Source organism: Aythya marila (assembly GCF_965140915.1).
Source record: "Aythya marila genome assembly, chromosome: 27".
NCBI classification, from domain to species: Eukaryota; Metazoa; Chordata; class Aves; order Anseriformes; family Anatidae; genus Aythya; species Aythya marila.
The window spans coordinates 1,726,687-1,749,587 of NC_139068.1; the positions used below are offsets into that span (position 1 = coordinate 1,726,687).

Genomic DNA, 22,901 nt, shown 5'->3' on the forward strand with positions numbered 1-22,901 from the left:
CTACCCAAATTTCCACGTACTCTTACAGTAAACATCATCTTTTTTTGCAGCCTGTTGCCTGCACCCGCTGTCAGTGAAAACCAGTTTTCTAACTACTGTTACCCTGTGCCTGAGGTTCAGCGGACACTTAACAGGTCAGCTTCTCCATCCCCACCCCACAGCAGGATCCACTCCCAAGCTTTTCCAGTTTGTCCAGTTTGTTCTTAAAAAGTGCCACTGAGGGAGAGCTTCTGGTCCCTGCACATGGTCCATTTCCGTGCTTACATGCTTGGAAAAAAGGAAATTCTCTCCCCTTCTGCAATGCAAGCGCAGTAATTCTTTCACTTTTACATGTTTGAAGGCTGTTATCAGATCTCAGATGCTTTCTCGAGACTAAACAAATCCGGTTCTTCCCTCGTGCCTGGTAGGTCAGTTTGTAGACAGCTGATGATTTTCATTGCTCTCCTCTTGGCTCTCTCCCAGAGTGTCTTCCTCAAAATGCGGTGTTCCAATGTGGACGCTGTGTCTTGTATGATCTTGTTCAGTGAAATGTTGTCTCCTTTTTGTGGCTTTGATTTTAGTCAGTGAAAGAGGAATGGTTGGTGTGAAAGAGACAGCTACTGAGTTTCCAGCCCAGGTGCTGAGGAGTGTTTCGGAGCAGGGGGACAAGAAACGTGCAGGATTCTGTGCCTGCAGCGGGGTAACTGCCTTAGTTCCCCTCTGCCCGCTTGCTCCATGGACCTTTCTTATTCATCAAGAAGCTGTGTTTTAGCACGAGGGTTCGATTGGAATGCTATGACTTTAGCTGGTCTATTTTTTATCCCCCCAAATCAGCAACACAGAAAAAGGGAAAGCATGTTTGTGAAAAATAATGTGGTTTTGATCAATACCGGCAATTAGAGCTTTTCTGGTCTGCATGTTCAAGATTGCAGGAAATAATAGCGATAGCAAAGCGAGACATTTCATAAGCGTTAGTCCAGAAGGAGAGGATGTTAAACACAAACCAACAAAACCAAAAACAACCCTAGAGAGATGGAATGCCTTTAGGGCAATGGAAAGCTCTGTATTGATTAAAGTAAAGACACAATCTCCTCTGTCAGGTATCAGAAATATAAAATTCTTCCTGTACAAGCAAATGCAACCCTGCACCTAGGAGTGCACCCACCTCTTTGAAGTTGTTTTGAACTTTTACCCGTGCCTGGACAACTCGTGCCCCATGTGTGTGGGACTCGGTTTCCTCTCATCCCCGACACACGTCTCACATCCTTCCTCGCGCTCCCTGCTGCTTTCCAAATAAGGGAGTTTGAAACAAGTGAGTGAGACGTGTTTTTAAAAAAATCAGTAAAACTACAACAGCTTTTTGCACAGATGCAAGCTGGAGGAAGTACGGGAAGTTCAAGAAGACTGAAGAAGTTCAGTGTCGGGAGAACTGAGCGGTGGCGGGGCCGTGCTCGTCTCCAGGAGGGCGCTGAGCCCTGCCGATGCCAGCAGGACTCGGGCGCACGCCGGGAGGCGTTGTTATTTTGCACCTCCAATCGCGGTCGCTTCAGGACTGCCAGTCTGTGCAAGGTTCTTAACGAAAGCCTAGTGTGTCACTTGTTCATTAAAGAAAAATTAATTGCTCCGAGATGTTTTCGACAGCAGGCTGCCTTGCGGAGCTTGCTGCTGCGCGGTGCTTCCAAGACAAATGGCTCGGTGCTTTTCGGGAGGTGGATATTGCTGTGATACGCCCGGCTGCCAAAACGCAGCTGCTCGGTCGTGATTATCAAACCACGGGGTTCCAGGTAGACGTCGTTCACCAGCAGCCGGAGGCAGAAACCTCTCTGCTGGGGTACTGCACTCGGTGGCTTGGCGGCACGTAGTGACTTGTGGTGCTTGTTTCCTTGGGGCACGTGCCCGTGGTCAGGGTCGTGGCGATGGCCCCCTGGGCTGGGCTTTCCCCAGTGCGTGGACACGGTCTCGTTATGCACCCAGTAGGCAGTTGGTTACTGTTTTGTTTCCTAAAACGCTTCTCATTGCTTTGTCTTCTCACCATCTCCTCCACAGCAGATTTTCTTCCTACTTGTATTTTTTATATGGATCTCTTTTTGGACTTAACCCCAGGAGAATGGATGTTGGTGCTACTGACCGTGCTGAACGAACCCAGCAAAACCACAGAATCACAGAATCATTTGGGTTGGAAAAGACCTGTAAAATGTCCAAATCCAGCCATCCCAGAAAAAGCCTCCAGGAGGGCCACGCAGCAGACCAGCTCTCTTCTTCCAATGTCCAGGCACTGCAGGAGGCAGCGGGTGTTGGGTCAGGGCAGTTTTGGGTGCAGCAGGCTGGGCATGGTGAGCTGCGTGGGTCCTGCTGTTGGGCACATGGTCGAGGAGAAGCCCCCTGTGCTGGGACCATGCCACCGCAGCCTGGAGAAGCAGAGACGGGGGGTTCTTGTGCCCCATGGCCCCACTGAGCACCCATGGCGCTGGCACAGCCCTGCCCACGTGCCCACAACACCAGACCATGGGGCTGCCACTGGCACAGCCCCAGTGGCCCGTCCATGGGGCCACGTCCTGGCTGGCTCATCTATGTCCTATGTTCTGCGTGGCCCATCCATAGGGCCATCTCTGTGGTGGCCAGTCCACGGGGCCATGTTCTGGGTGGCTCATCCATGCCCTATGAACTGGGTGGCCCATTCATAGGGCCATATCTTGGGTGGTTCATCTGTGGGCAATGTCCCAGGTGGCCTATCCATGCCCTGTGTCCTGGAGGGTCTGCCCATGGGGCCACATCCTTGGTGACCCATCCATGGGACATGTCCTGCATGACCCATTCATGGCCCCAGGTCCTTGGTGGCCCATCCACGGGGCCATGTCCCACATGGCCCGATGTCCTTGGTGGCCTGGCAATGTCCTGGTTGGCCCCTACATGCGCCATGTCCTTGGTGGCACATCCTCGGGCCGTGTCCTGCACGGCTCGTTCACGGCCCTATATCCTTTGTGCCCCGTCCATGCCCTGTGTCCTTTGTGCCCCGTCCATGACTCCACGTCCTTGCTGCCCCACCCGTGCCCCCCGTCCTTGGTGCCCATCCCCACGCCCCGGGCGCCCCGTCCGTGCCCCCCCCTCCCCCTTTCTCCCCCCGCCCGGTGCCCCCGGGGCTGCGGCGCGGGGCCGGGGCTGCAGGGGGCGCGAGCGGGCGGGGCGGGGGGCGCGGGGCCGGGCCGGGGCCGCGGAGCGGGGCGAGGGGGAAGGAGGATGCCCAAGGCGGCGCCGCCGGGACAGCGCGGGGGGGCGCGGCGGAGGGCGCCGGGGTGAGCCCGGGGCCGGGGGGGGCAATTTGGGGGTGAGGGGTGGGCAGGGGTCTCCGTGGAGCTCGGGGGGGGGGGTCCACGCGGAGCCGTGGGGGGGCCATGTGCTGGGTATGGGCGGCTTTGGGGGTCTCCGTGGAGCCGGGGGGGGCTCCGGGGAGCCGGGGGGGTCTCCGAGGAGGTCGGGGGAGTCCGTGTGGAGCTCGGGGGGGGTCGATGTGGAGCTGGGGGGGTCCATATGGAGGTGGAGGGGTGGGCATGGGCGGCCGGGGGGGGTCTCTGTGAAGCTGGGGGGGGGTCTCCGGGGAGCCGGGGGGGTCTTTGTGGTGGTGGGGGGTGTCCATGTGGAGCCAGGGGCGTCTCAGTGGAGCCGGGGGGGGTCCATGTGGAGGCGGAGGGCTGGCTGTGGGCGGCCGGGGGGGGTCTCCGGGGAGCTTGGGGGGGGGGTCTCGGGGGGGGTCTCTGTGGCGTCGCCGCGGGGCTCTGGAGCGGCTCCACGCGGAGGCTGAGGCGGGGGGTCCCTGGGTGGACCGGGGGGGGCTCTGAGCACACCGGGGGGGCTCCGAGGGAGCCCGGGGGGTCCCGGAGGAGGCTCGGTGAGGACCACCCCGCCCGCCCCCCGCCGCCCCCCGTTGCCCCCCCGCTTGGGACTATATCCCGCGGCGTGCCCGGGCGGAGGGATCCGATGCGGCCGCCCCCGGCCCTGGCGGGAGGCGGAGCGCGGGGAGCGGCGGCGGCGGCGGCGGGGGAAGGGGCGGGAGCGGAACCGCGGGGGCGGGCGCGGAGCGGAGCGGCCGGGCCCGGAGCGGAGCCGAGCGGAGCCGCGGCGTGGCCGAGGGGAGGGGGGGGGAGGCCGAGCTCGGTGGCCCGGCGGGAGGGAGGGGGGGGGCGGCAGCAGCGGGAGGCAGGAGCCGGGGGAGGCCCCGCGGGGCCCGGGCAGGCGGCGAGCGGAGGCCGCGGCGGCAGAGATGGAGCGGAAAAGGTGGGAGCGGGGGGGCGGCCGGCGGCGGTACCGGGGCCGGGGGGGGGGCGAGGCCGGGACCCGGGGGTGAAACCCGGGGGTGAAGGGCCGAGGGGTTCCGGGACCCGCTCCAGGGGGGGCCCGGGGTGGTGGCGGGGCTGGGCTCGGCCACCGGGGGTCTCCCGGGGGGGCTGCGGGCACCCCACGGCCGGGAGCTGAGCTCCCCGGGGCCCCCCCCGGCTTTCTGTGCCCGTCTGGTGCTGCTCGGCTTCCCCGGGTGGGTGTCTGTGGGGTTGGGGGTGTCGGTGGGATGTGCAGCCCCCTCGGAGCCCTGCCCGCTTCATTTTCCCTCTGCACAAGGAATTTGGGGCAGGGGGCAGGAGGCAGCGTTGGGTGCTGGCTGTGGGTGGGTGTCAGGGCAGGGGGCTCGGTGCGGGCGCCCCAACCCGAGCACGGCGCTGCCGGGGCAGCAAACGGCCGGGAGCCGCTCGTCCTGCGAGCTGTGGGTGCCGTGGGGCTGTGGGGGGCTGCGGGGATCCCTCCCGCGTCCCTGCGGGGCGGCTGCAGCGCACCCGGGGGCTGCCCGCAGGCGGTGCGCGGAGCTCAGGCCCGTGGGGAGCTGCGGGAGCGTAGCCCAGGCTCCCCGGGTGTCCTCACCTGGCCTTTCTAATCGGAGAGACGCGTGCTATCAGCTGCTGCACGTGCGGAGTTTCATCTGGGAAATCACACTGCGATTGCGAGGGTAGCGTGCGGCGCTGAGCCGTAAGCAAAGCAGCAAACGGCCGCTGCCGAGAGCCCGAAGCTGAAGTGCCAGCCCCTGAGCCGCAGCTCCCAGCCTGCGGGGAGAAGAAAGGACCACCTGTAGCAGCCAGAGCAGCGCAGCTGACAGCCCCCGAGATCCCTGGTTGTCCAAGGGCTTTATCTGTAAAGTTGCGGTCTCAGAGCCGCGTTTATAAAAAGAGCGGGGGGAGAAGATAAGTAGCATAGTTTTATTCCCAAGGTATAATGGATTTTCCCTTTATATCAATTTGGACAGAGATCAAAGGTATAGCACAGCCCTGCTGCACTAATTTTTGGTTACTGTTGCATTTTGCATTACCTCAGAGTGGAAAATATGTGAGTGGCAATTTATTAATACCTCTGCTATTTCTGCCTGTTGTTTACCTGGCTGATTTTTTTATTTTTTTTTTTTGCCCAGCTGCTCCGAGCATACAGATGCAGTAAGCGTGGATAACTGCGTGCACGGTTTCACGTCAGAGTTGACTGGAAACAAGCGCTCTCGTGTGCGATCGCCAGCCTTGGGAATTAACACCAGTCCGAGGTGAGCAGCGGCGGGCGGCACGTACTGCTTTCCTGAAGCCTCCTTTAGGGCTGCTGTGCTGTGTGTTTGGAGATTTCCTTCTGTAGCCCTAAATGCTAGCAGCAAGTGCTTTCCACGTGAAAGCTTGCCTTCTGTCGAATGTGAATTCTGCTTTGGGAGGTGAATGCATCTCGCAGGCTGAGCGTGCTCTGCACAACGTGCGTCTGACCAGCGGTATGCTGCTGGCAGTGCCCTCCTCGAGGTGCAGTCCACGAGCAGGCTGTTACGAACAGTCCTCCAACCTCGTGCTTACCAGCTGCTGACAGTGCAGAAGTGTTTCGCCTTTTTAGGTTTTTGTGTGTTCTTTTGTCTGGGATGTGAGAGCTGGGAGAGCCCAGGAGGCGTCTGGCTGATGTGGTGTGGCTCGTGGGCCACGTCCTGAGTGAGCAGGAGAGGTGTGGGGACGGAGGGCTTGCACTGGCATCGGGCAGGGGAGCACGTCAGGAGCTGTGCAAGGCAGCCAAGGCTCTCAAAGACAGTTTGCTGCGAGGGCTCTCCCCAGGCTCCGTGTCCCCACCTGGGGAAAGGAGGTTGCTGGCTGCTTTGCGTGGCTTCTCTTTGTGCTGTTTTCTGTTGCGGGTTTGATGGCAAAGTGTCTTGAGAAGTTTGGGCTGCTTGTTTGTCTCTGCTTCAGGAAGCTGTTGGCATCTCTGCTCTGGAAAACTTAAGTCTCTTAGGTGAAGCTTATTTTGGTGTGAATTTGTTACCTTCGCAGCACCTAAGTAAAACGTTCAAGAAAATGTTCGTAATGCTGTCCTGCAAAGAATTACCTTCCCCCCCGAAGCAGCAGAGGAGGATGCTTTCCCTGAGAGCACACTCTGCTCCTTCTCAGTTCCTCAGCTTTATCCCAAGCTCCCCCAGCAAAGCTGCCCTGGTGTGGGAGGTGAGGTGAGCCTCAGGGAGACGGTCGGCTCTCTGCACTGGGGCTGTTCCTCCGCCACAGGATGGTTTTGGGGTGCTGGAGAACAGCTCAGGACAGGCAGAGCGGAGATTACAGGGAGATGCCAATGAGGTGCGAGGACAGGAGATGTGTTACGGTGGCTGCAGTGCTTGCCTGCTCTCGTACCCATGCTGTGTCGGTGCTGTCCCGCTCCAGGACCCGCTTTGTTGAGGTCAGCACCGAGGCAGATCGAGGGCTCGGTATGGATCCCATTGCCACGAATAACGTGCAGGTGCTGTGGGAGTGGGTGGCAGCGTGCAGGAGGTGCCTCCTCGGGGAGCCGCGCGCCCTCGGGTGCGTGCTGAGGTCCCGGGGTGGGCTGGGAGGAGCCGCGCGTGCGGCGGCGCAGGAGGCAGCAGGGTTTGAGCAGGGGAGGAAACACATTGTGCTACACCCATCGCCCCGTGCCGGGAGCGAGGCTCTAAGCACACGCTTCCCATCGCCCGTTTCCCCTCGGTGACGGCCGTCTCCATTTCGTTCAAAGGCAGACAACATCTGGGGTGGGTTGGTGGTTTGGGTTTGTTTTTTTTTGTTGGTTTTTTTTTTTTTGGTCTTTTGTCCCTTGCTCTCCAAGTCGTGCGGATCTGGCGGACGCTAAATGGGGAGAGCGGAGGGGAGGAGACTTCTTGAGCACGGCAGGAGGAGGGGAGCAGCCGGGGCTGGCGGCCGCTGCCTGGGCGCGGGAGGCGAGGAGACAAAGGCAGAGCCGCGCGGGGACAGCGGGCACCTGGCGGCGGCTCGCCCTCGATAGGCTGCCTGCCTTCGGCCCCGTCCGCGCCCCCAAAGCCCCTGCACAACAAAGGAGGGCTCCTTGGGCTCGCCAACACCGCCCCGCATTTCTGCCTGGCTCGGTTTGTTGGTGCGGGGCAGATAATGGGCAGGCAGGGGAATCCCTCGCAGCTTTGCGGCCGCCCTGCTTGTGGCGGGGTGAAGCGTGGCAGGCAGTAATTCCGTACCAGCGCCTGCAGTACCATCTGGATGAGGTCGATTTCTGCATTTTTTGTATTGCAATTTCCTTCTTCTGGGCCTCTGCAGACTCTGTAACAAAAACAAACAAAAAAATAGAGGCTCTGGAGCAGAAAGAAAATCCCTGTTTTGTGGTTCAAGAGGCACACCAGCCTTCCAGTTACACTCGGGTTCCCTAACTGCTGCTCCACCACAAAGCAAAACTCGCTCGTGCTTTGTAGGGGGGCTCTGAGGGGCTGCTGCTCGGATTTGGGCTTGCTGGGAGCCTGTAGGTGGCCAGCAGCTGTGCCCCACCGAGCACGGTCTGGCTGCAGCTGCCTGCTCGTGCTGCGTTTACCCTGTGAGTTCGCTGCTGGCTTTCTGCAGGAGCTTTGTTCCCTCTCTGCCGTCGCTGCAGGACGGCTCAGGACCCAGCTGCCTTTCTCAGTGTGTAATCAGAATAAAAGTTTGCCTTCTTTGCACTTCAGTGCTTTTGTTTTGGGCCAAGCATCCCGAGGAAGGGACAGGAGTCTGAGCCATTTCAGAATTTTTTTAGCTGTAAGTTGACTTCGAGCAGCTTTTCAGATCCTTTGCAGAGCTACCAGGATGCGTACTGAGCAAAAAGCTGAGGGGCTGCAGCACGCTGCCTCCGAGTGTACCTGGCTCTGCTGTTCTGGAAGTGCCCTCATTGTAAGTGACAGAACAAGGCACTTGCCACCTCAGCACCATCCAGCCTACCATGTTATTTCCAAAATTCCCTCTGGTGGATTTCTGTTAAGACGCCAGGCTGTAAAGTGGAGCTGCAGGTCTTGGAAGAGGCAGTGTCCAGTTTTCCCTTTTGACTTCACCAACAGCAGCGATGGCCCTGTCCTAACAGAGTTAGGGTACTGGAGTTGGGTATTCCTCTTTTGGGGTCAAGGCATGCAACTCCCTCTGTATTTTTAAGCACTGTTTTCAGATTTGGTGTCCAGTCCCAGTCTGTTTCTGTCAGCTTACTCCTGCCCTTATGCCTGAGTCTTTGGGCAGCTCCGCAGCGTGCTGGTCCTGCTGAAGAACGGCTGGTGATGAAGTGCTTGCTCCTCTTCTCCCTGCCCTCTGCAGATGACAATTCTCCCTGCCTGGATACCTGTGCATGTGTGTGAGCAGCACACGGGGCAGCTGTGGAGCAGGATAAGTGGTATGGGGCAGCCAAGGCCAGGAGCTTCCCAGGCAGGTGCTGCCATGTGCATCATCTGTCCTTTGAGAGGCTTGTAACATTTTTAATATAATTCATACTGTCTTTGCCTCACAGTTGTTTTTTTTTTGTTTGTTTGTTTGTTTTGAGAATTTTTAATGCTTTGCTTCATTCTGGCTTTCTGCTTTTCTCTTTCTCTTTTTTTTAATCTTATTTTTTCCAGTAGAGAGTCTTAAGACTTGGACTAATTGACTTGCCACTGCTAGTCACTACCACGGGACTAGAAATTCCATGCTCATGCTATTTTTTTCAGACTTTACTCCTATAAAGGTTTCAAAGAAGCAGATAATGTGGTGAAAAAAGGCTTTTTCCTTTGAGCTACCCTGAAAGAAAACCCTAGAGAGGTTGTTAGTATCTTCCCGCAGCAACACTGGTAGAGTGGGGTCTGCATTGCTGGACTAGTTAGTAATGCTGCTTTGCTCAGCCTCTGACAGCTTTATTATTTCAAGTTATTCTTGGCCTTCTAGTGTAAGTCTCGGAACAAGGAGCTTGTGGTTCTGGCTTCAGGAATATCAGCAGGTGACTTGATCACAGGTCTGTCTCCAGGAGGCGTTGGAACCTCATCGGCATTAATTCATCTCCAGCAGGTTTGAGTCGTGCTGGTATCGTGTCCCTCCTCCATAGAAAATCGGGGTCTCTAACATGTAGGTGCTGCTTCGAGCCACTTGAAGTTCAGTGCTTGGATATTTGGAAGTTGCTCTGAATTTCCAAGCTCATGGATGTCACCACGTTGTGCAGGGGCAGGCTGCTCCTGAGGTCTGCCTGGATGTGACCTCGCGTTTCCTAACGAGATCGCCGGTAGATCGAGTGCAGACAGTGTTTGTAGGGTGGTGAGGAGATAATCCTGCTTCCCTGTGATATGGCTGAAAACATGCTCTAACGCTAACTGCCTTGTAATAGAAGAAAATAGATAAATGCGGGGTGGGGGGAGAAGATGAGGCTGGCATCTCTCGGTCTTAAATATCTGCTAGCTAACCTGTGCTTAGCGCAACGCGAAGTGAGCTTTTACCAGACTGGCACTGAGGCTGAATGTGCAGGTTGCCTGCTTCATAGGTAGTGGTGTCCTCTGCTTGCCAAAAAATGGAGGACTTGATGTGTTAAAGGTACAAAATAACTGAAATGAGAGAAATTAAGAGAATAAAGTGGCATTGTGATGCTAAACGAGAACATGAAGGATTATTTTGTGCTCAATGTCTGTGTAGGTCTGACAGTGCAGTCGCAGTGCATTGACTTATTTTTGCTTTGTGCATGAAATACAAAAGGGTTCAATTAGTGCTTTTTGTAGTAGTGCAAAAGGCTGAGTTCTTATTAAAATAAAACAGGAGTAATTTGCGTGTGCTTGCCAGATTGTAGTCTTTCATGGAAAATCATGTGTTTAAAAAGAATCTCTTCTGCTTTGCCATTAATGGAAACTTTTGTAAGGTTTTGGCCTTTATTCTTGCATTAATTAAGCTTTGTAATTCTTTACTTTGCACCTTGTCAGCAGTTAACTTCTGTCCTCCCTGAGTACTTGATACTGCGCAATCCTGGTGCTCCAGATGCTACGAAAGCCTTATAATCCAACCCAAATGCACAGCTCGAGGGGGAGGCAGGAACCCGAGCAGAGTTTATGGTGCCAGTCAGACAATGCTCCTGTGAGAAAAAATTATCCTTGAAAACAGGCATTTATTATTTGAGACAATTGAGCACTAAGTACTTCTGTGTCATTGTCTTCCACTTCAGTTATGGTGTGAACTACACCCTGTTAATTTATACCTGGTCTGAATTCTGCTCTTTACGTACAAAAACACTCTCACAAGTCCTGCAGTTAGTCTGTCTCTTGCACAATAAGCACGGGGAGCTGACATGAATGCAGTGATACCCATCTTGTGTTGAGTGTGAACTTCACTTCTGGAAGTTCATGAAGGAAACAAAATTTGTCTCAAGCACTGGTATTGAAGTCCACAGGGTTTTAATTTCCCTCCGTGTTTCTTTTCTACGTTTTTTCAGCCCAAGCGGTAAAAAGTTCCGAAGCAAGCCCCAGCTGGCTCGCTACCTGGGGAGCTCCATGGACCTCAGCACTTTCGACTTCCGCACGGGAAAGATGTTGATGAGTAAAATGAACAAGAACAGACAGAGGATGCGCTACGACTGTTCCAACCAAGCCAAAGTAAGAGTAAGATGCAGTGGAAGCTTTCTGCCCGTCCACTGGTTGTGCTGGCCAGGCTGCTTCTCAGAACAGTATGTGGGATAACACAAATAGGGAGCGTTTTGTAATGAATGGGGGAAGCTGGAGTTGTGTGGGATATTACCTCTGTTGTAGGGTGTTGGACAGATAGCTGCAGCTCACTGATTCTTCCACAGTACTGAGACATGGAGAAACTTGCAGCCAGAAGGGCTGGAGGCAGGGCTGGCCTCCTCCTCTCTTCTTCTTCCAGGGCTGGTGGTGGCCGCATCTGGCACCGTCTCCTCCAGAGCCCTGAGCCTGCAGCGTGCTGCTGGCACGGCGAGGTGGTGCAGCTGGCCTTGGTGCCTCTGCTTCGGAACTGATCCGTGGACAGAACATGGCTTGGGCGAAAAGAGGAAGGGACAAGAGGACAGCAAGGCCTGTCTGCAGAGCAAAATAGAGAGTCTGTGTTTGGCACCCAGTAGCTTTGATTATTATAGTTGAATAAAAATGGTGGTTACAGTGGTATACTGTCAGTCTGCATAGATAGGCTCATGTCATCTTCAGCAGATGCCAAAATGCTTTTCAGAACCTAAAAGCTGTGTCTCTGCACCTAAATGTTAAATATGGAAAACAGCATAATGCTTATTTTCTAATTATGTCAACTGGTAAAGAATCAAGAACAGTACTCTGATCTAAGTGATAGGAAGATTTACATGCAGCACTAGGTGCTGTAGTGATGCTGTAAAAGAAAAATGCCTTGCCTCAGTCAGACCAGTAGCCAACACCCCTCTTAGGCTATAAATTCTGCCCAAACCTTTCAATAAATGTATAGTTATCATTAGTTTAGGATTAGTGCACAAGATGATTCAGGGTGGTGTTTGTCTTGAATAGTTTTCTACATCTCATGAATAAATATGTTAAGCAGATACTGTGTCTGCATCCTCGAGAACAAAGTATGTCCTACAGCCATTTCAAGATTAGCACAGTAGATCTCAGGAATGAGGAACATGCTTCCCGTTTTGCAAGCAGTGTAAGATACAGTCATGTTGTGAATGCTTGGTAGTTATCAGGCCCGTTAAGAAATGAATTTTATGAAGAACTGAAGGTAAAAAAGTGATCAAGATTCCAGCTGTATTGTTTTATTTATTGGCATACACAACTGAATTTCAGCTGAAGGTGTTAGAATGGCTTCTGGATTTGCAAACTGGCCTCTAAATCCTGCACAATAAACTTCTTAATTATTACAAACACTGTGTCAAAACATTCAGGGTTAGTGGTTCAAAGGTGGCTCGTCATCTTAAAATCCACTGTTCTGACTCCTGACTTATGTCAAAATTGGAATAAAACCAACGTGTATAAACTAGAATGAGAGGTGGCTGGTATCTTAAGTAGAATGTGAGAGTGAAAAACTTGGTTACATTTTAAAGTTCTTGGGCAAGATTTAAAAATGCACAACCATCTTCAATGGTCCCACTGATACAGCTTAAGCTCAGGCAAGTTTTCAAGTCCATAACGTCTCTTGCCCACAGCGCATCTTTGTAGCTGTAGTAGCATGTTGGTAAACTGGAAATGTTTTATGGGATTTTCCCTTCCTTTTGTTTTGAAATTTGTAGGGCAAGCCTGATTTGAATACAGCATTGCCTGTCAGACAGACAGCCTCCATATTCAAACAGCCTGTCACAAAGATCACAAACCATCCCAGCAATAAGGTGAAGAGCGATCCTCAGAAAGCTGTGGACCAACCCCGGCAGGTAAGGCTTGGAGCTTAGAAACTATTTTTCCAGAGCTAGGAGACTTTTGGTTTTGCTGCTGAGAAGGTCCCAAAAGAAAACACTTTCATTTTTTAACACTGAAGAAATGTCCACAGCAATTTGAGATTTCAGAAACAATAGCTTATAGTGCTTCCAGCTTTTAAAATCGGAGCAGAAAACATTTCTAGTATACAGCTAATATTCTGTCTGCACTGTTTTATAACTAGACTCCAACCTTTGTTAAGGTCACAGTTCTATTTTAGTTAAAAACTTCTTTAAGACCTATCTACAAATGTAGGCAGAAGTCAAACAATTTAGAGGAAATTTACATTGTAATCATTATAAAATGTTCCAAGTGTATTAGAATTCTGTGTTTCAAGAAATCCCTGTTTCATGTGCAGACTACAGCATGGTGCTTGTGATGTGCTGCAAGGGCTTGTACCCCCTGCATGGGCCTTTTTTTTTTGATGGGTGTATCATTAGTAGTTAACTCTGCCTGGATGAGTATGGTTAGAAATTCCCTTGGAACGTCATTAATGTAAAGTTGTTGTCTTTCTTCACGCACTGTATATTTTCAAACAAGAGAATACACCAGAAGTAAAGGAAATCTTTCAGCTTAATTTCATCTCGTGAAAGATGCAAAAAGTGTGCTTAGGGCAAATGTACCTTTGAAGCTGGGCATTGGTTCAAATGAGGCTTACGTGTTCAAAGCAGCCTTTGGAAGGCGTTCTCCTTTCATTAGTGTTAGGTAGAGCTGACAGCCTGTTGCCTCCACAGAGCTCACACCAGGGATTCTGTGAATCCTTTCCTGTGGCGCGTCTGTCTTTATACCTTTTGGAAACTAGATGTTCAGCTTCATTAGTCTGCTCATGCACTGTCCATGGTGTCAATTACTGGTATACCTTAAACTCTGGCAGGTCTGGTGGAATTAAAATGCATCATTTGAAGAGGAAAGTGATTTACCTTATAAAATAACCTCTTGTGCTGAAAACTTTTTATGCAAACTTAAGAACTTATCTTTCTGAAGTGTGATTTAGAATCTATTTGAAATGGGGTGGCTTTTTTTAATTCTTTTTTTTTTTTTTTAAACAAGGCTTGTGGGCTTTTAGCTTTGTTTCCTAAAGAGGTAGGACACATGTGTTTGTAGTTTTGCTCCTCCTATAAACTCCTTGGCTAGGTAGGACAATAAGACACTAAAAGTAAGAAGTTGATGTGCAAAAAAACCTGAGCTGAATAGAGATTTGTGTCCTGTTGAGGGAGAGAGTGTTACATGAATACAGTCATTAGACAGCAGAGATCAGCCCCAGTGCAGAGAGGTAAGCCAGCCTCTGTAGTTTCCTGCTCACGTTACTACTTGTTGCAATGCAGCTTTGTAGACTCAGTCTGGGTTTTCCTTACTTACTTTACCAGAATATAGTATAGTGAAACCTCTGGTCAATTGACTCCAGATGTTTCCTCAGAATTCTAAAGCACTACGAAGTCCCATCATGTGCTGGCTTTATATTTGCCTATTTGAAAGTTGTAGCTAACGAGCATCCAGCCTATGTGTTTTGGCTTTGACTGTCCTCCTTCCTCTTTTTAGGAGCTTGTAATTGGAAAAGTAGTGTGGGTTCAGTTACGCTCAGATTTTGACAGGTGTGGAAAGGGGATGTGTCTGGACTGTATAGGGTAAAATTTTCCATTTTTCAAAGCCTCAATAAAATTGCTTTGTTGTAAGAAAAAATATACTCCAGCTATGCATTGATCATACCTATACACGTAGATTGAGAGTTGAAAGTTTATCTAGTTTTAGTATCTGACTTCCCACCAAACCATGGGTTCACTTCTGTTTAGGTCTGAGGAGAACCCGTAGTTCAAAATTCTTCAAAGGTCTAGCGGTGATCCTTCCCATGAGAAACGCCTAGAGAGGAATAAAACAATGTCTGACCTCATAAATAGCTTGGACGAGTTCTGCATTCCTTAACTTCAGTTCTGTGGCATATGCGAGGCAGCAAAAGAGGAACAGTAGTGTAAAAAAAAACAGCTGTCCTATACTGTGTGTGCACTGGGGTGAAAGCAAGCAAGCATTGCCTTGCTGTTCCAGTTCAGAAGCAGTGAGTACCAGTCCCTGGAGGAAAGGAAAGTCTTTTTCCAGGCAGTAAATCAGGACAGAGATGTGAGATTGGTAATGAGGATTGCTCCCCGCCTTCAGACCACTTCTGCAGTAAATCCAATATAAAACTGTCTGCAGCAGCGCCCTTCCCTTTCTGCTTGTAAGCAGGTGCTTTGTGTGGTTGTCGATTCCATTTCCCTGCTTTGTACCAATAAACACTTTCTTTGATGTCAGCTCTTCTGGGAGAAGAAATTAAGTGGACTGAATGCTTTTGACATTGCGGAGGAGCTGGTGAAAACAATGGACCTTCCAAAAGGTTTACAAGGTAATCAGAGTCTGCCCTCAACTCCAGGGGTGGCGTTTTGATCCCAGTCAGCGGTGATCTGAAGGTATTGTGTCAACCTCCTCCTGCTCCTCGGTGCTGTGGACCACTCCCGCTTCAGCAGGAGCCCTTAGTACTCCTCAGGCGCCCTCCGTCCTCAGGGGATGCTGAAGCATAATGAGAGGAAGTGGCAAAGTTTCTAGACTTTGTTGGTTTGTTTTCCAGAAGCAGTGCTTGTTTAAAGAGCTTCCATTCCCAGGTTGTTTTTTATGTAACATAATGAGAATTGATCTAGGTTTACATAACCTTGGGAGCACAGGTGCCGTTGGAAGTGTTGAGGTCTGAGATTTATGTTGTGTTGACTTTCTAAATGAGAGCACGTGCTTTGCCGTTAAATCTGAAATTACTGCTGTTGTCTTGATGTGCCATGTTGTCACGTGCCATGCTGATTGTTGCTTTTCCTCCGGCTTGCAGGGGTTGGACCTGGTTGCACTGATGAAACCCTTCTCTCTGCTATCGCTAGTGCTCTGCACACCAGCACTATGCCCATCACTGGCCAGCTGTCTGCAGCCGTCGAGAAGAATCCTGGAGTTTGGCTAAACACTTCACAGCCGCTTTGCAAAGCATTTATGGTGACAGATGAAGATATTAGGTATTACCTAGAAATAGCAGATACTGTCTTAGAACATGTTTTCTTGTGATAAAACAGCACCACGTTTTTTCACTGGCGAGTTGGAATGTTTGATAGAGCACTAGGGCTTGCTGAGTTAATTTGAATGTGTCTTTATTAGAAGAGTAGAAAGAATTGTTACACAAAGCAGCTCTCATGGATGTACTTAAAGCACATTATTTTTAATTTTAACCCATGCTTGCTTACTCTGAGGTTTCAGGTTCATATTTGTTCTTCATGTCAATATGTCTCCTGTTACTGAAAAGGAGTATCTGAATTTGAGTAACCTTGACTAAGGCAACTCTTAAGCAAAGGAGGGATTGGGGAAATGCTAAATAATGAGACTTTCGCCATCTTACTCCTTTGTGACAGCACAAGATCAAATAAAAGCATTAACCACTGCTGTGGCAGCAAATAAGGATGCCATTTATGTAGGTATAGCTTGCTTTCAGTGAATCAAAATTGGTCAAATTCAGCTTTAAGCACTTGATAATGTCCTTGGTATATTCCATTCTCAACCTGAAATCACACTACTTCACATTCATTAACAGTGTACAAAGGCAGTAATTGTTTTGACTGTTCAGCTGGTAAATCTTTTTGAACTACAGGATGACTCCTTCCGTGTGATTTATACATGAATGACCAGGAAAAAAGGTCTGTTTATAACTTTCTGATTTCCTGTGGCTGAGATGAAATAGGAGTCCCATGAGCCACAAATTGTTGACCGCTTCTTTACATCACTGTGACTTTGAGATAAAAGAAGCTGTAAAATTTAAGATTGTTACTCAAAAGGAGAATGAAGGGAAAAAAAATGAAATAGTCAAAAAAAAAAAAAATCCATTCTTGTTTTTGGAAATCTGAGCAGGGTAGGCTGACTTTTTCTTGCTTAAATTAATATTTGTGATTAAAAAAAAAAATCTTGAACCAGCTGCAAATTTCAGCCAGAATTAAGAAATTGTACAATCAGTAGTAAGGACTCACAATAGAAAGAATTGGGCAACTTTTATAAAGTGTTTCTCAGCTTCACTTAAAGTGTAATGCCAGGCGGTTTTTTTTTGCAGTGCAGTTCTTACTGAGGGCTCTTTTAAAACTGTGCTTCTCTGCCCAGCCTCATGGATGAGCAATATAAGATTTCTTTCCCTTGAAATAGTTAGCTTTGAGAATTAATTCAAGTGTTCATTGATCTGGGGCAGGAAGCAAGAGGAGCTGGTGCAGCAGGTGCGAAAGAGGCTGGAGGAAGCCCTGATGGCTGACATGCTTGCCCACGTAGAGGAAATTGCAAGAGATGGGGAAGTTCCTTCAGAGAAAGAAGGAGGTGAGGAAGAAGGAGAAGAGGAGGAGGAGGAAGAGGAACAGGATCACGACCAGGAGATGGAGAATGTATAGTCCAGGTATGACAACTTTCTTTTTTCCTTAAACTGTACCGAATAGTTCTGAAGACAGAAATGGTTTCAGAGGGAATCCTGGCATATATCAACAAATCTTTCCTTCTTAGCACACATTTTCAAAAGTGCTCTTTTCACCAAAAAAATCAAATGTTTTGAGGGGTATGATGGCTGGTGAGTTTTTATTGTCATCAAATGTTTGGGGCTTTATGTTTGTGTTAGATGGGCTGAAAGCGTAACCAGAATGTGTGTGTAAGCACTTGAAGGGTTCTATCTTGAAACTGGGTCAGTTCCTAAACGTTCACCTGTTTTGTGGTCATTTTTTTCCCGTTTATTTATTACTACCTATGACAGGGAAGAGGATACTGTGGGCAGGAAGGGCAGCTGCCATCTTATGGATTTAGTTCCCCTCCCTCCATTTTTGGCTAACCTTTGCTTTTTTAGTAAGCATTTTCTTGCAGGGTGTATTAGAGGGCAGAATAGTGGAAATTTTAACTAACATTTTAGAAGTCAGAAAGGGCAACCTGACCATCAAAAGAAGGAAGTTGCTAAAATACTTTGTGGCAGGAATTAGCAAACCGAAAGTAACAGAAGAATGCATGTATTCAAAATTTGTGAATAACTGAAAAAAATAGTTTACACTGGTACCTGCAGGATTCCCAGAAATGTGCCTTTACACTGTGTATCCCTTAAAACAATTATAATGGGCTTGCTTCTTGTTTTCAAGTCTCTCTCTGACTTCCACTTGTGCAGTGGACCTCTTTAAAGGTGCAAATGGATTTTTTTTTTGTTGTCTTGTAAACCAAAATAGCTCTGAATAATAAATCCTCACTGTGTAGTAATGGGGTAGGGGGGGGGAGGCAGTTTTATAAAGCCAAGCCAAGGTACACCAACTGAAGTTCCCTTAAGCATTACCTGTTGTACTAGGCAGGGACAGAGCACCATCCTGTGAAGCAAAGTGTTTCCTTGCTGTGTTGTTTGATGTAACCCTAGCCTGCGTGTTTCATCGGTGGAGCTCGTGCAATGAGATAAAAACAGAACTCACTGGTTTTAATTTTTGATCATTTTAAGTTTTAGCCTGAGAAAAGCAATTAGTGCTCTGTCGCTGGGATAGGATAGCCAATACCCAGGGCACTTCATTATGCAGACTCCGTTTGTGTGAGCCTGTGAGGCAAGAGTCGAGAATGTGGAGGAAGAAAGGAATCTTTAGGATGAAGAGCAGAAGAAAAGAAAACCCCCTTTGGAGGGAGCGGCAGCTGTATTTCAGTGTCAGGTAGAATGAAGAATGATTTTATGTTAAGCGATCCTTCATGCTGGAAGGTTGATTATACTGTGAAATCTGTTTGGCGTTCAGGAGATACCATCTTCTATCTGGGCTCTTTATGTTTTCCTGTTTTACCACATGACTAACAGTAGCTTTATTTGGACAGTGAATATCTTGCATTCCTTTCTACTACAAAGGTCTGGCAACAGCAAAGAACCAGAACAAACTGTCTGCTGAAGGTGAAAAACAGGAGATAAAGAAACGGCTGTGTTTTGCCAATGGTGCTTTATTTATTCTTTTAAGAGCGTGCTTGCTACAAAGGTGTTTAAAAGTGCCTACTAACTTACAAGGTCTTTTTTCTTTTTCTTCTAGGGAGTTCCATCTAAGAATTCCCAGTATAAACCCTATCAGCAGGGTCAGCACAACTATTTACGAGGCCAAGAGTGTCTGCAGAGTAAATTGCACCAACAATCCAACTGTACCTATGAGCATTTTGATGTACACTTCAGGAAAAGTTGAGAAGCTGATGGTTCATTAATTGCTGGGTAGTTTTGAAGATGGAACTTGACTAAACTCTACTGCCCCTCCTTTTTCTAAAGGGGTAGGGTAATCAGGAAGACAAAAGTGGGAGGGGATAAAGGAATAAAAAAGAGTGGGAGGGAATATAATAGGAACCAAACTTCCTGTCCTTTTTTTTTTTTTTTTGTGGGTCAGTGATTTTTTCAAGCTTTTCTAGCAAAGTATCTTTAACAATGACCCATCAAAGCCATTTTCTCTCTAATGCAAGTGAGAGAGATGCTGTTTCACTCCTTGGCTACTCTGCTGTAGGCTACCTGTTTGTACCAGACTGTAGGGAGGTCATTTTATGTTGTGGATTGTCATTCCATGTGTCTATTTGGGTCAGTGAATTTCATTTTCCTCGCAAGACCACATTGGTCTTGAAAGCGTAGTCTCAGAGATGAACTACCAGTGCCTCTTCCACCTGAGGTTTTGATGAGTAGGGGAAGTTACACGTGAGGAGCTGGTCAATGGCAATCTGGTTTTTAGCGAGTTCCAACACGACACCGAATGCACTACTGTGCACATTTTAGATACAGAGTTCTGTGTATGTCCAAGCATAGCAGAACAGAGTTTTGAAGATAAATATACCCGCTCTGTGGTATATTTTGCTTTGGCTTAGGTCTGGTCAGAAGGACCTTCTCAACTCAGAATGGAAGGATGACTCATTTCTGACTGACAATGAGGAAGCCTTCCTCTTTTCTCTTCTGGTGCCAAGAACCCTGACCTCTGTTTCTGTGTGTGTGGAGGGAAGGGAATCCATTCCAATAGGTGTGTCTACACATCTGCTTTCATGTGCAGTAATGTTCTGACCTCTTTTAAAAACAAGAAAGGCAAAAGGTTGATTTTTCTATAATTGATATCTAAATGAATCTAAAGCTTTTTATTAAGTATTAAATCTTTCTTATTTGCATGTGCAGTGAAGTGACCAGCATTTTGTGTCCAAAAAATGAAATGATGTGAAACCTGCCTTAATGTGTTTATAAGTATTTGGCTTCACCATGGGTACCTTGATTGATTCATCAGTCTCTTCTAGTACAACTGTGAGCATATTGGGGTAACTTGTGGCTAAAAAGGGATTTATCTGGGGAGGGAGGATAGAGAGATGGGAGAAAGATGTGTGTGTAGCTTGGAGAATGCGTTGACTAGGTTGCAGAAGTTATTTTAGTCTTAGGGTATCCATTGCATAATTTGTGCATGGATGTCTCAGCTGAAAGTACAGTATAAAGTGGTGGATGAAATATTGTGCCACTAACCAATTGTACAAGTTGTTGGTATCCCAAAACTTGGGGAAGAAAGTAGCTCCCAGAGCCTTTATCATGTAAGAATGATTAGCAGGAACAGCAAGGGACCAGGGGAATTGCCTGGTGAGTAATAGCCTTTGGGAGTAGTTCAGTGTAGTGATCTGAATAGGTTTAAGCTCCTTGAAAAATATCCCATGCCAAAGTGACTGATACTATATTAACTCTTTTCTTAAAGATGTGAGAATACAAAATTCTTTGATACTGCTCATTTGGAGTACTGCAAGAAGACTGAATTGTACTTTGCTGCTGCTCTACCAGGTATTCCTTTGGGGAACTTTACCTGCTACTGCAGCCAGTGAAAATTACTTTCCTTTTTGAACAGTCTGTTACGGTTATTATTCTGTAAATCTGTCCTCTTGTAATTCATTGTGTTGAATTAAATGTTTCTCACAAAGTAGAGATTCTTCTGGTCTCCCTCAAGCCCCTGCTTGGAGTTTTTGTGCTGTGCCCCTTCCAGTTACCTCAGCAGAAAAGCTCTTGCGTTTCTGTGGTGGGCTCTGTTCTGACATTTGGATCTTGAAGTTTGAGACCCAGAAGAGGAGAATGGATGAAACTTGTGGAAAGCCAGTTCCTTCTTGCTGCAGAGTCCTCTGTGTCCTCACTGAGGAAGAGGCTACCAGGATGTCCTGTGTAACGGGCGAGTTGCTGATGTGGTCGTCTGAATCTCAACTGTAGCAGTTTACAATCCATCCTGGAGGGGGTTTCTTGAACATGGCCATCTTGTTCTGACACTATTTCTTTTGACTTTTTAAAAACTTTTTAAATATCTAGTGATGTCTTTTACTTTTTATTTTAATCAAAATAAATTTTAAACATATGTAAGCACCAGGACTCAGATGATTAAGAAGTTGATACTAGTCTTTTAATGCATTGAAGATTCATTAAGAAGAATTAATTAAGTTTAAATTGTTGCTAACTTGTGTGCCAGCCCTTTTGTTTTCTTACCTCTACTTTCCTTGCTGAGCTCTTTTTTTCCCTGTCAGCCCTTTAAAAAGTTTGTTTTCATTCATATGGAGTTGATTGTTCAAAGTACCAAAAAGGGGCCCAGGTTTCCTGTCACATCCCAGGGAATAACTTTACCTGCTTAGTGAGACAGGTAAGTGAATGAAAAGTTCCTTTTAAATGAACCTGTTTTCTTTCTCATGGTGCTGCAACAACAGCTGGGTTAGTTTGTCTTGCCACAGCCTACTGCCATGGACATGACCAAGGGGCACATAGTTGTCTGCCTTTGTCGAATATATCCCCAAGGTGGAGAAAGTAGTTGCTATTTGAGGTAGAGCTTTTGAAGCAGATGATTAGTTAATAAGACATGTAGGAAAAGTAATTGAATGGAGTTCAGCAAAATCTTTAACTTTTAATAATATACAGCAGTTGTTACATGTGAATGTAGTTGCAGTGGTTCTGTCTGAGACCAGGTTCCTCTGCTTGGAGAAGCAGTTGTGAGGATGCTTTTGAAAACAGTAATTATTTCCATCAGTGGTAACGGCACCTTTCTGTGTCCTCAAAGATTATAAATGTATGTAATACAAAGCAGCAGTGTAAAATAGCCTTAGGTTTGTCCTGCGCACTGGTTGCGCACCAGTAATCTATTCTGGTTGGCTATTTTCTATAAAAATAATTACACCAAGCTCTGTGGGTAGTTAGTTATATTCAGCTAGTTTAATCCTTTTTGGAAGTGACATATAAGCAGATTTTAGTGGTCTTTGTGCATCTTCACTGGGAAGGGTAGGAACTTGTCCAATACAGTTGAAGTTTTTCATCTTTTTCTGTAGGCAATGTAACGTTGGATATATACCATCAGCATTCACAAAAGCTGTACTTATCCTGTGTCATGCTCAGATTTTTCTTGTTTCGTCTGGAAACAGCAGCTTGCCCAGTTCCAGAGGGCACTGGCTGGAGGAGATGAGGGAAATTGTTTTGCTTGATGTTGGTAGATAGGGCAAAAACCCTCAAAACACAGTTTTACTGTGCAAAAGTGAAAGAGACTCCTGGTTGTTTAAGACTTCTGATTTTATCTTGCGCAAAGTGTGTTGGAGCTGTTCCGTTAAGATGACTCAGGTTTTTTTCTCTGCTGTGTTTTTTAAAACTAACAAAGTTAAGGGAATTTAATTCTCCCTGCTTGTTTATTACCAGTATTATTTTTACTGAATTCTAGATGGATAAAATGTTGGGCAATCAATAAACATAAATGAATTTGCATGGGTATTGGTGCAGTTTAGATTTATCCTGCAGACCTTTTGTAGGTGGTTCTGCCCAAGAAAAAGTTAGCTTGATTCGCATCTGAAGTTGAACTTGCTGAACTGCCTGTTGAGCAAGAAAAGGGAGGAGTTGTCTTGCTTGTAACCTGAGCACCTTAGGAAGGGAAAACAGGCATGAGTGACATGGCTGGACTGTTAAAATGTAGGTATGTTAAGCCTGACATACGGAGTCTTTTGTTTCGGGGCTGTGAATTATTAGTGATAGTATTAAAGCAAAAATATTTAAATTTAGAATTCACTGATAAATGCACTATTCTGTTCTGCTTCCTGTGTGAAAACAGGCTTGCTGAAATGAACTTTGCAAATCAGAAACATGTGTTTCCATCAGTAAAACGCATTTTAGTTGCAGTGGAGGCTAAAAGCATTCACTTTGTGCGAGACAAACTGTGCTGAATGAAACCTTTTCATTGGTGCTAGTTTATCAGCTACTGGTGGAGGT

General features: G+C 48.1%; 1 protein-coding gene across 1 annotated transcript; it reads left to right on the top strand.

The window, feature by feature from the left end:
• The first annotated feature begins 4,122 nt into the window (after nt 1-4,122).
• On the top strand, nt 4,123-21,022 carry MBD3 (methyl-CpG binding domain protein 3). The gene is made up of 8 exons (XM_082780232.1): nt 4,123-4,251; nt 5,429-5,551; nt 10,699-10,858; nt 12,472-12,609; nt 14,936-15,026; nt 15,498-15,675; nt 16,887-17,084; nt 18,715-21,022. The coding sequence occupies exons 1-7, from the start codon at nt 4,238-4,240 to the stop codon at nt 17,077-17,079; spliced, it is 897 nt and encodes a 298-aa protein (XP_082636358.1). The 5' UTR covers nt 4,123-4,237; the 3' UTR covers nt 17,080-17,084; nt 18,715-21,022.
• The last annotated feature ends 1,879 nt before the right edge of the window (nt 21,023-22,901 follow it).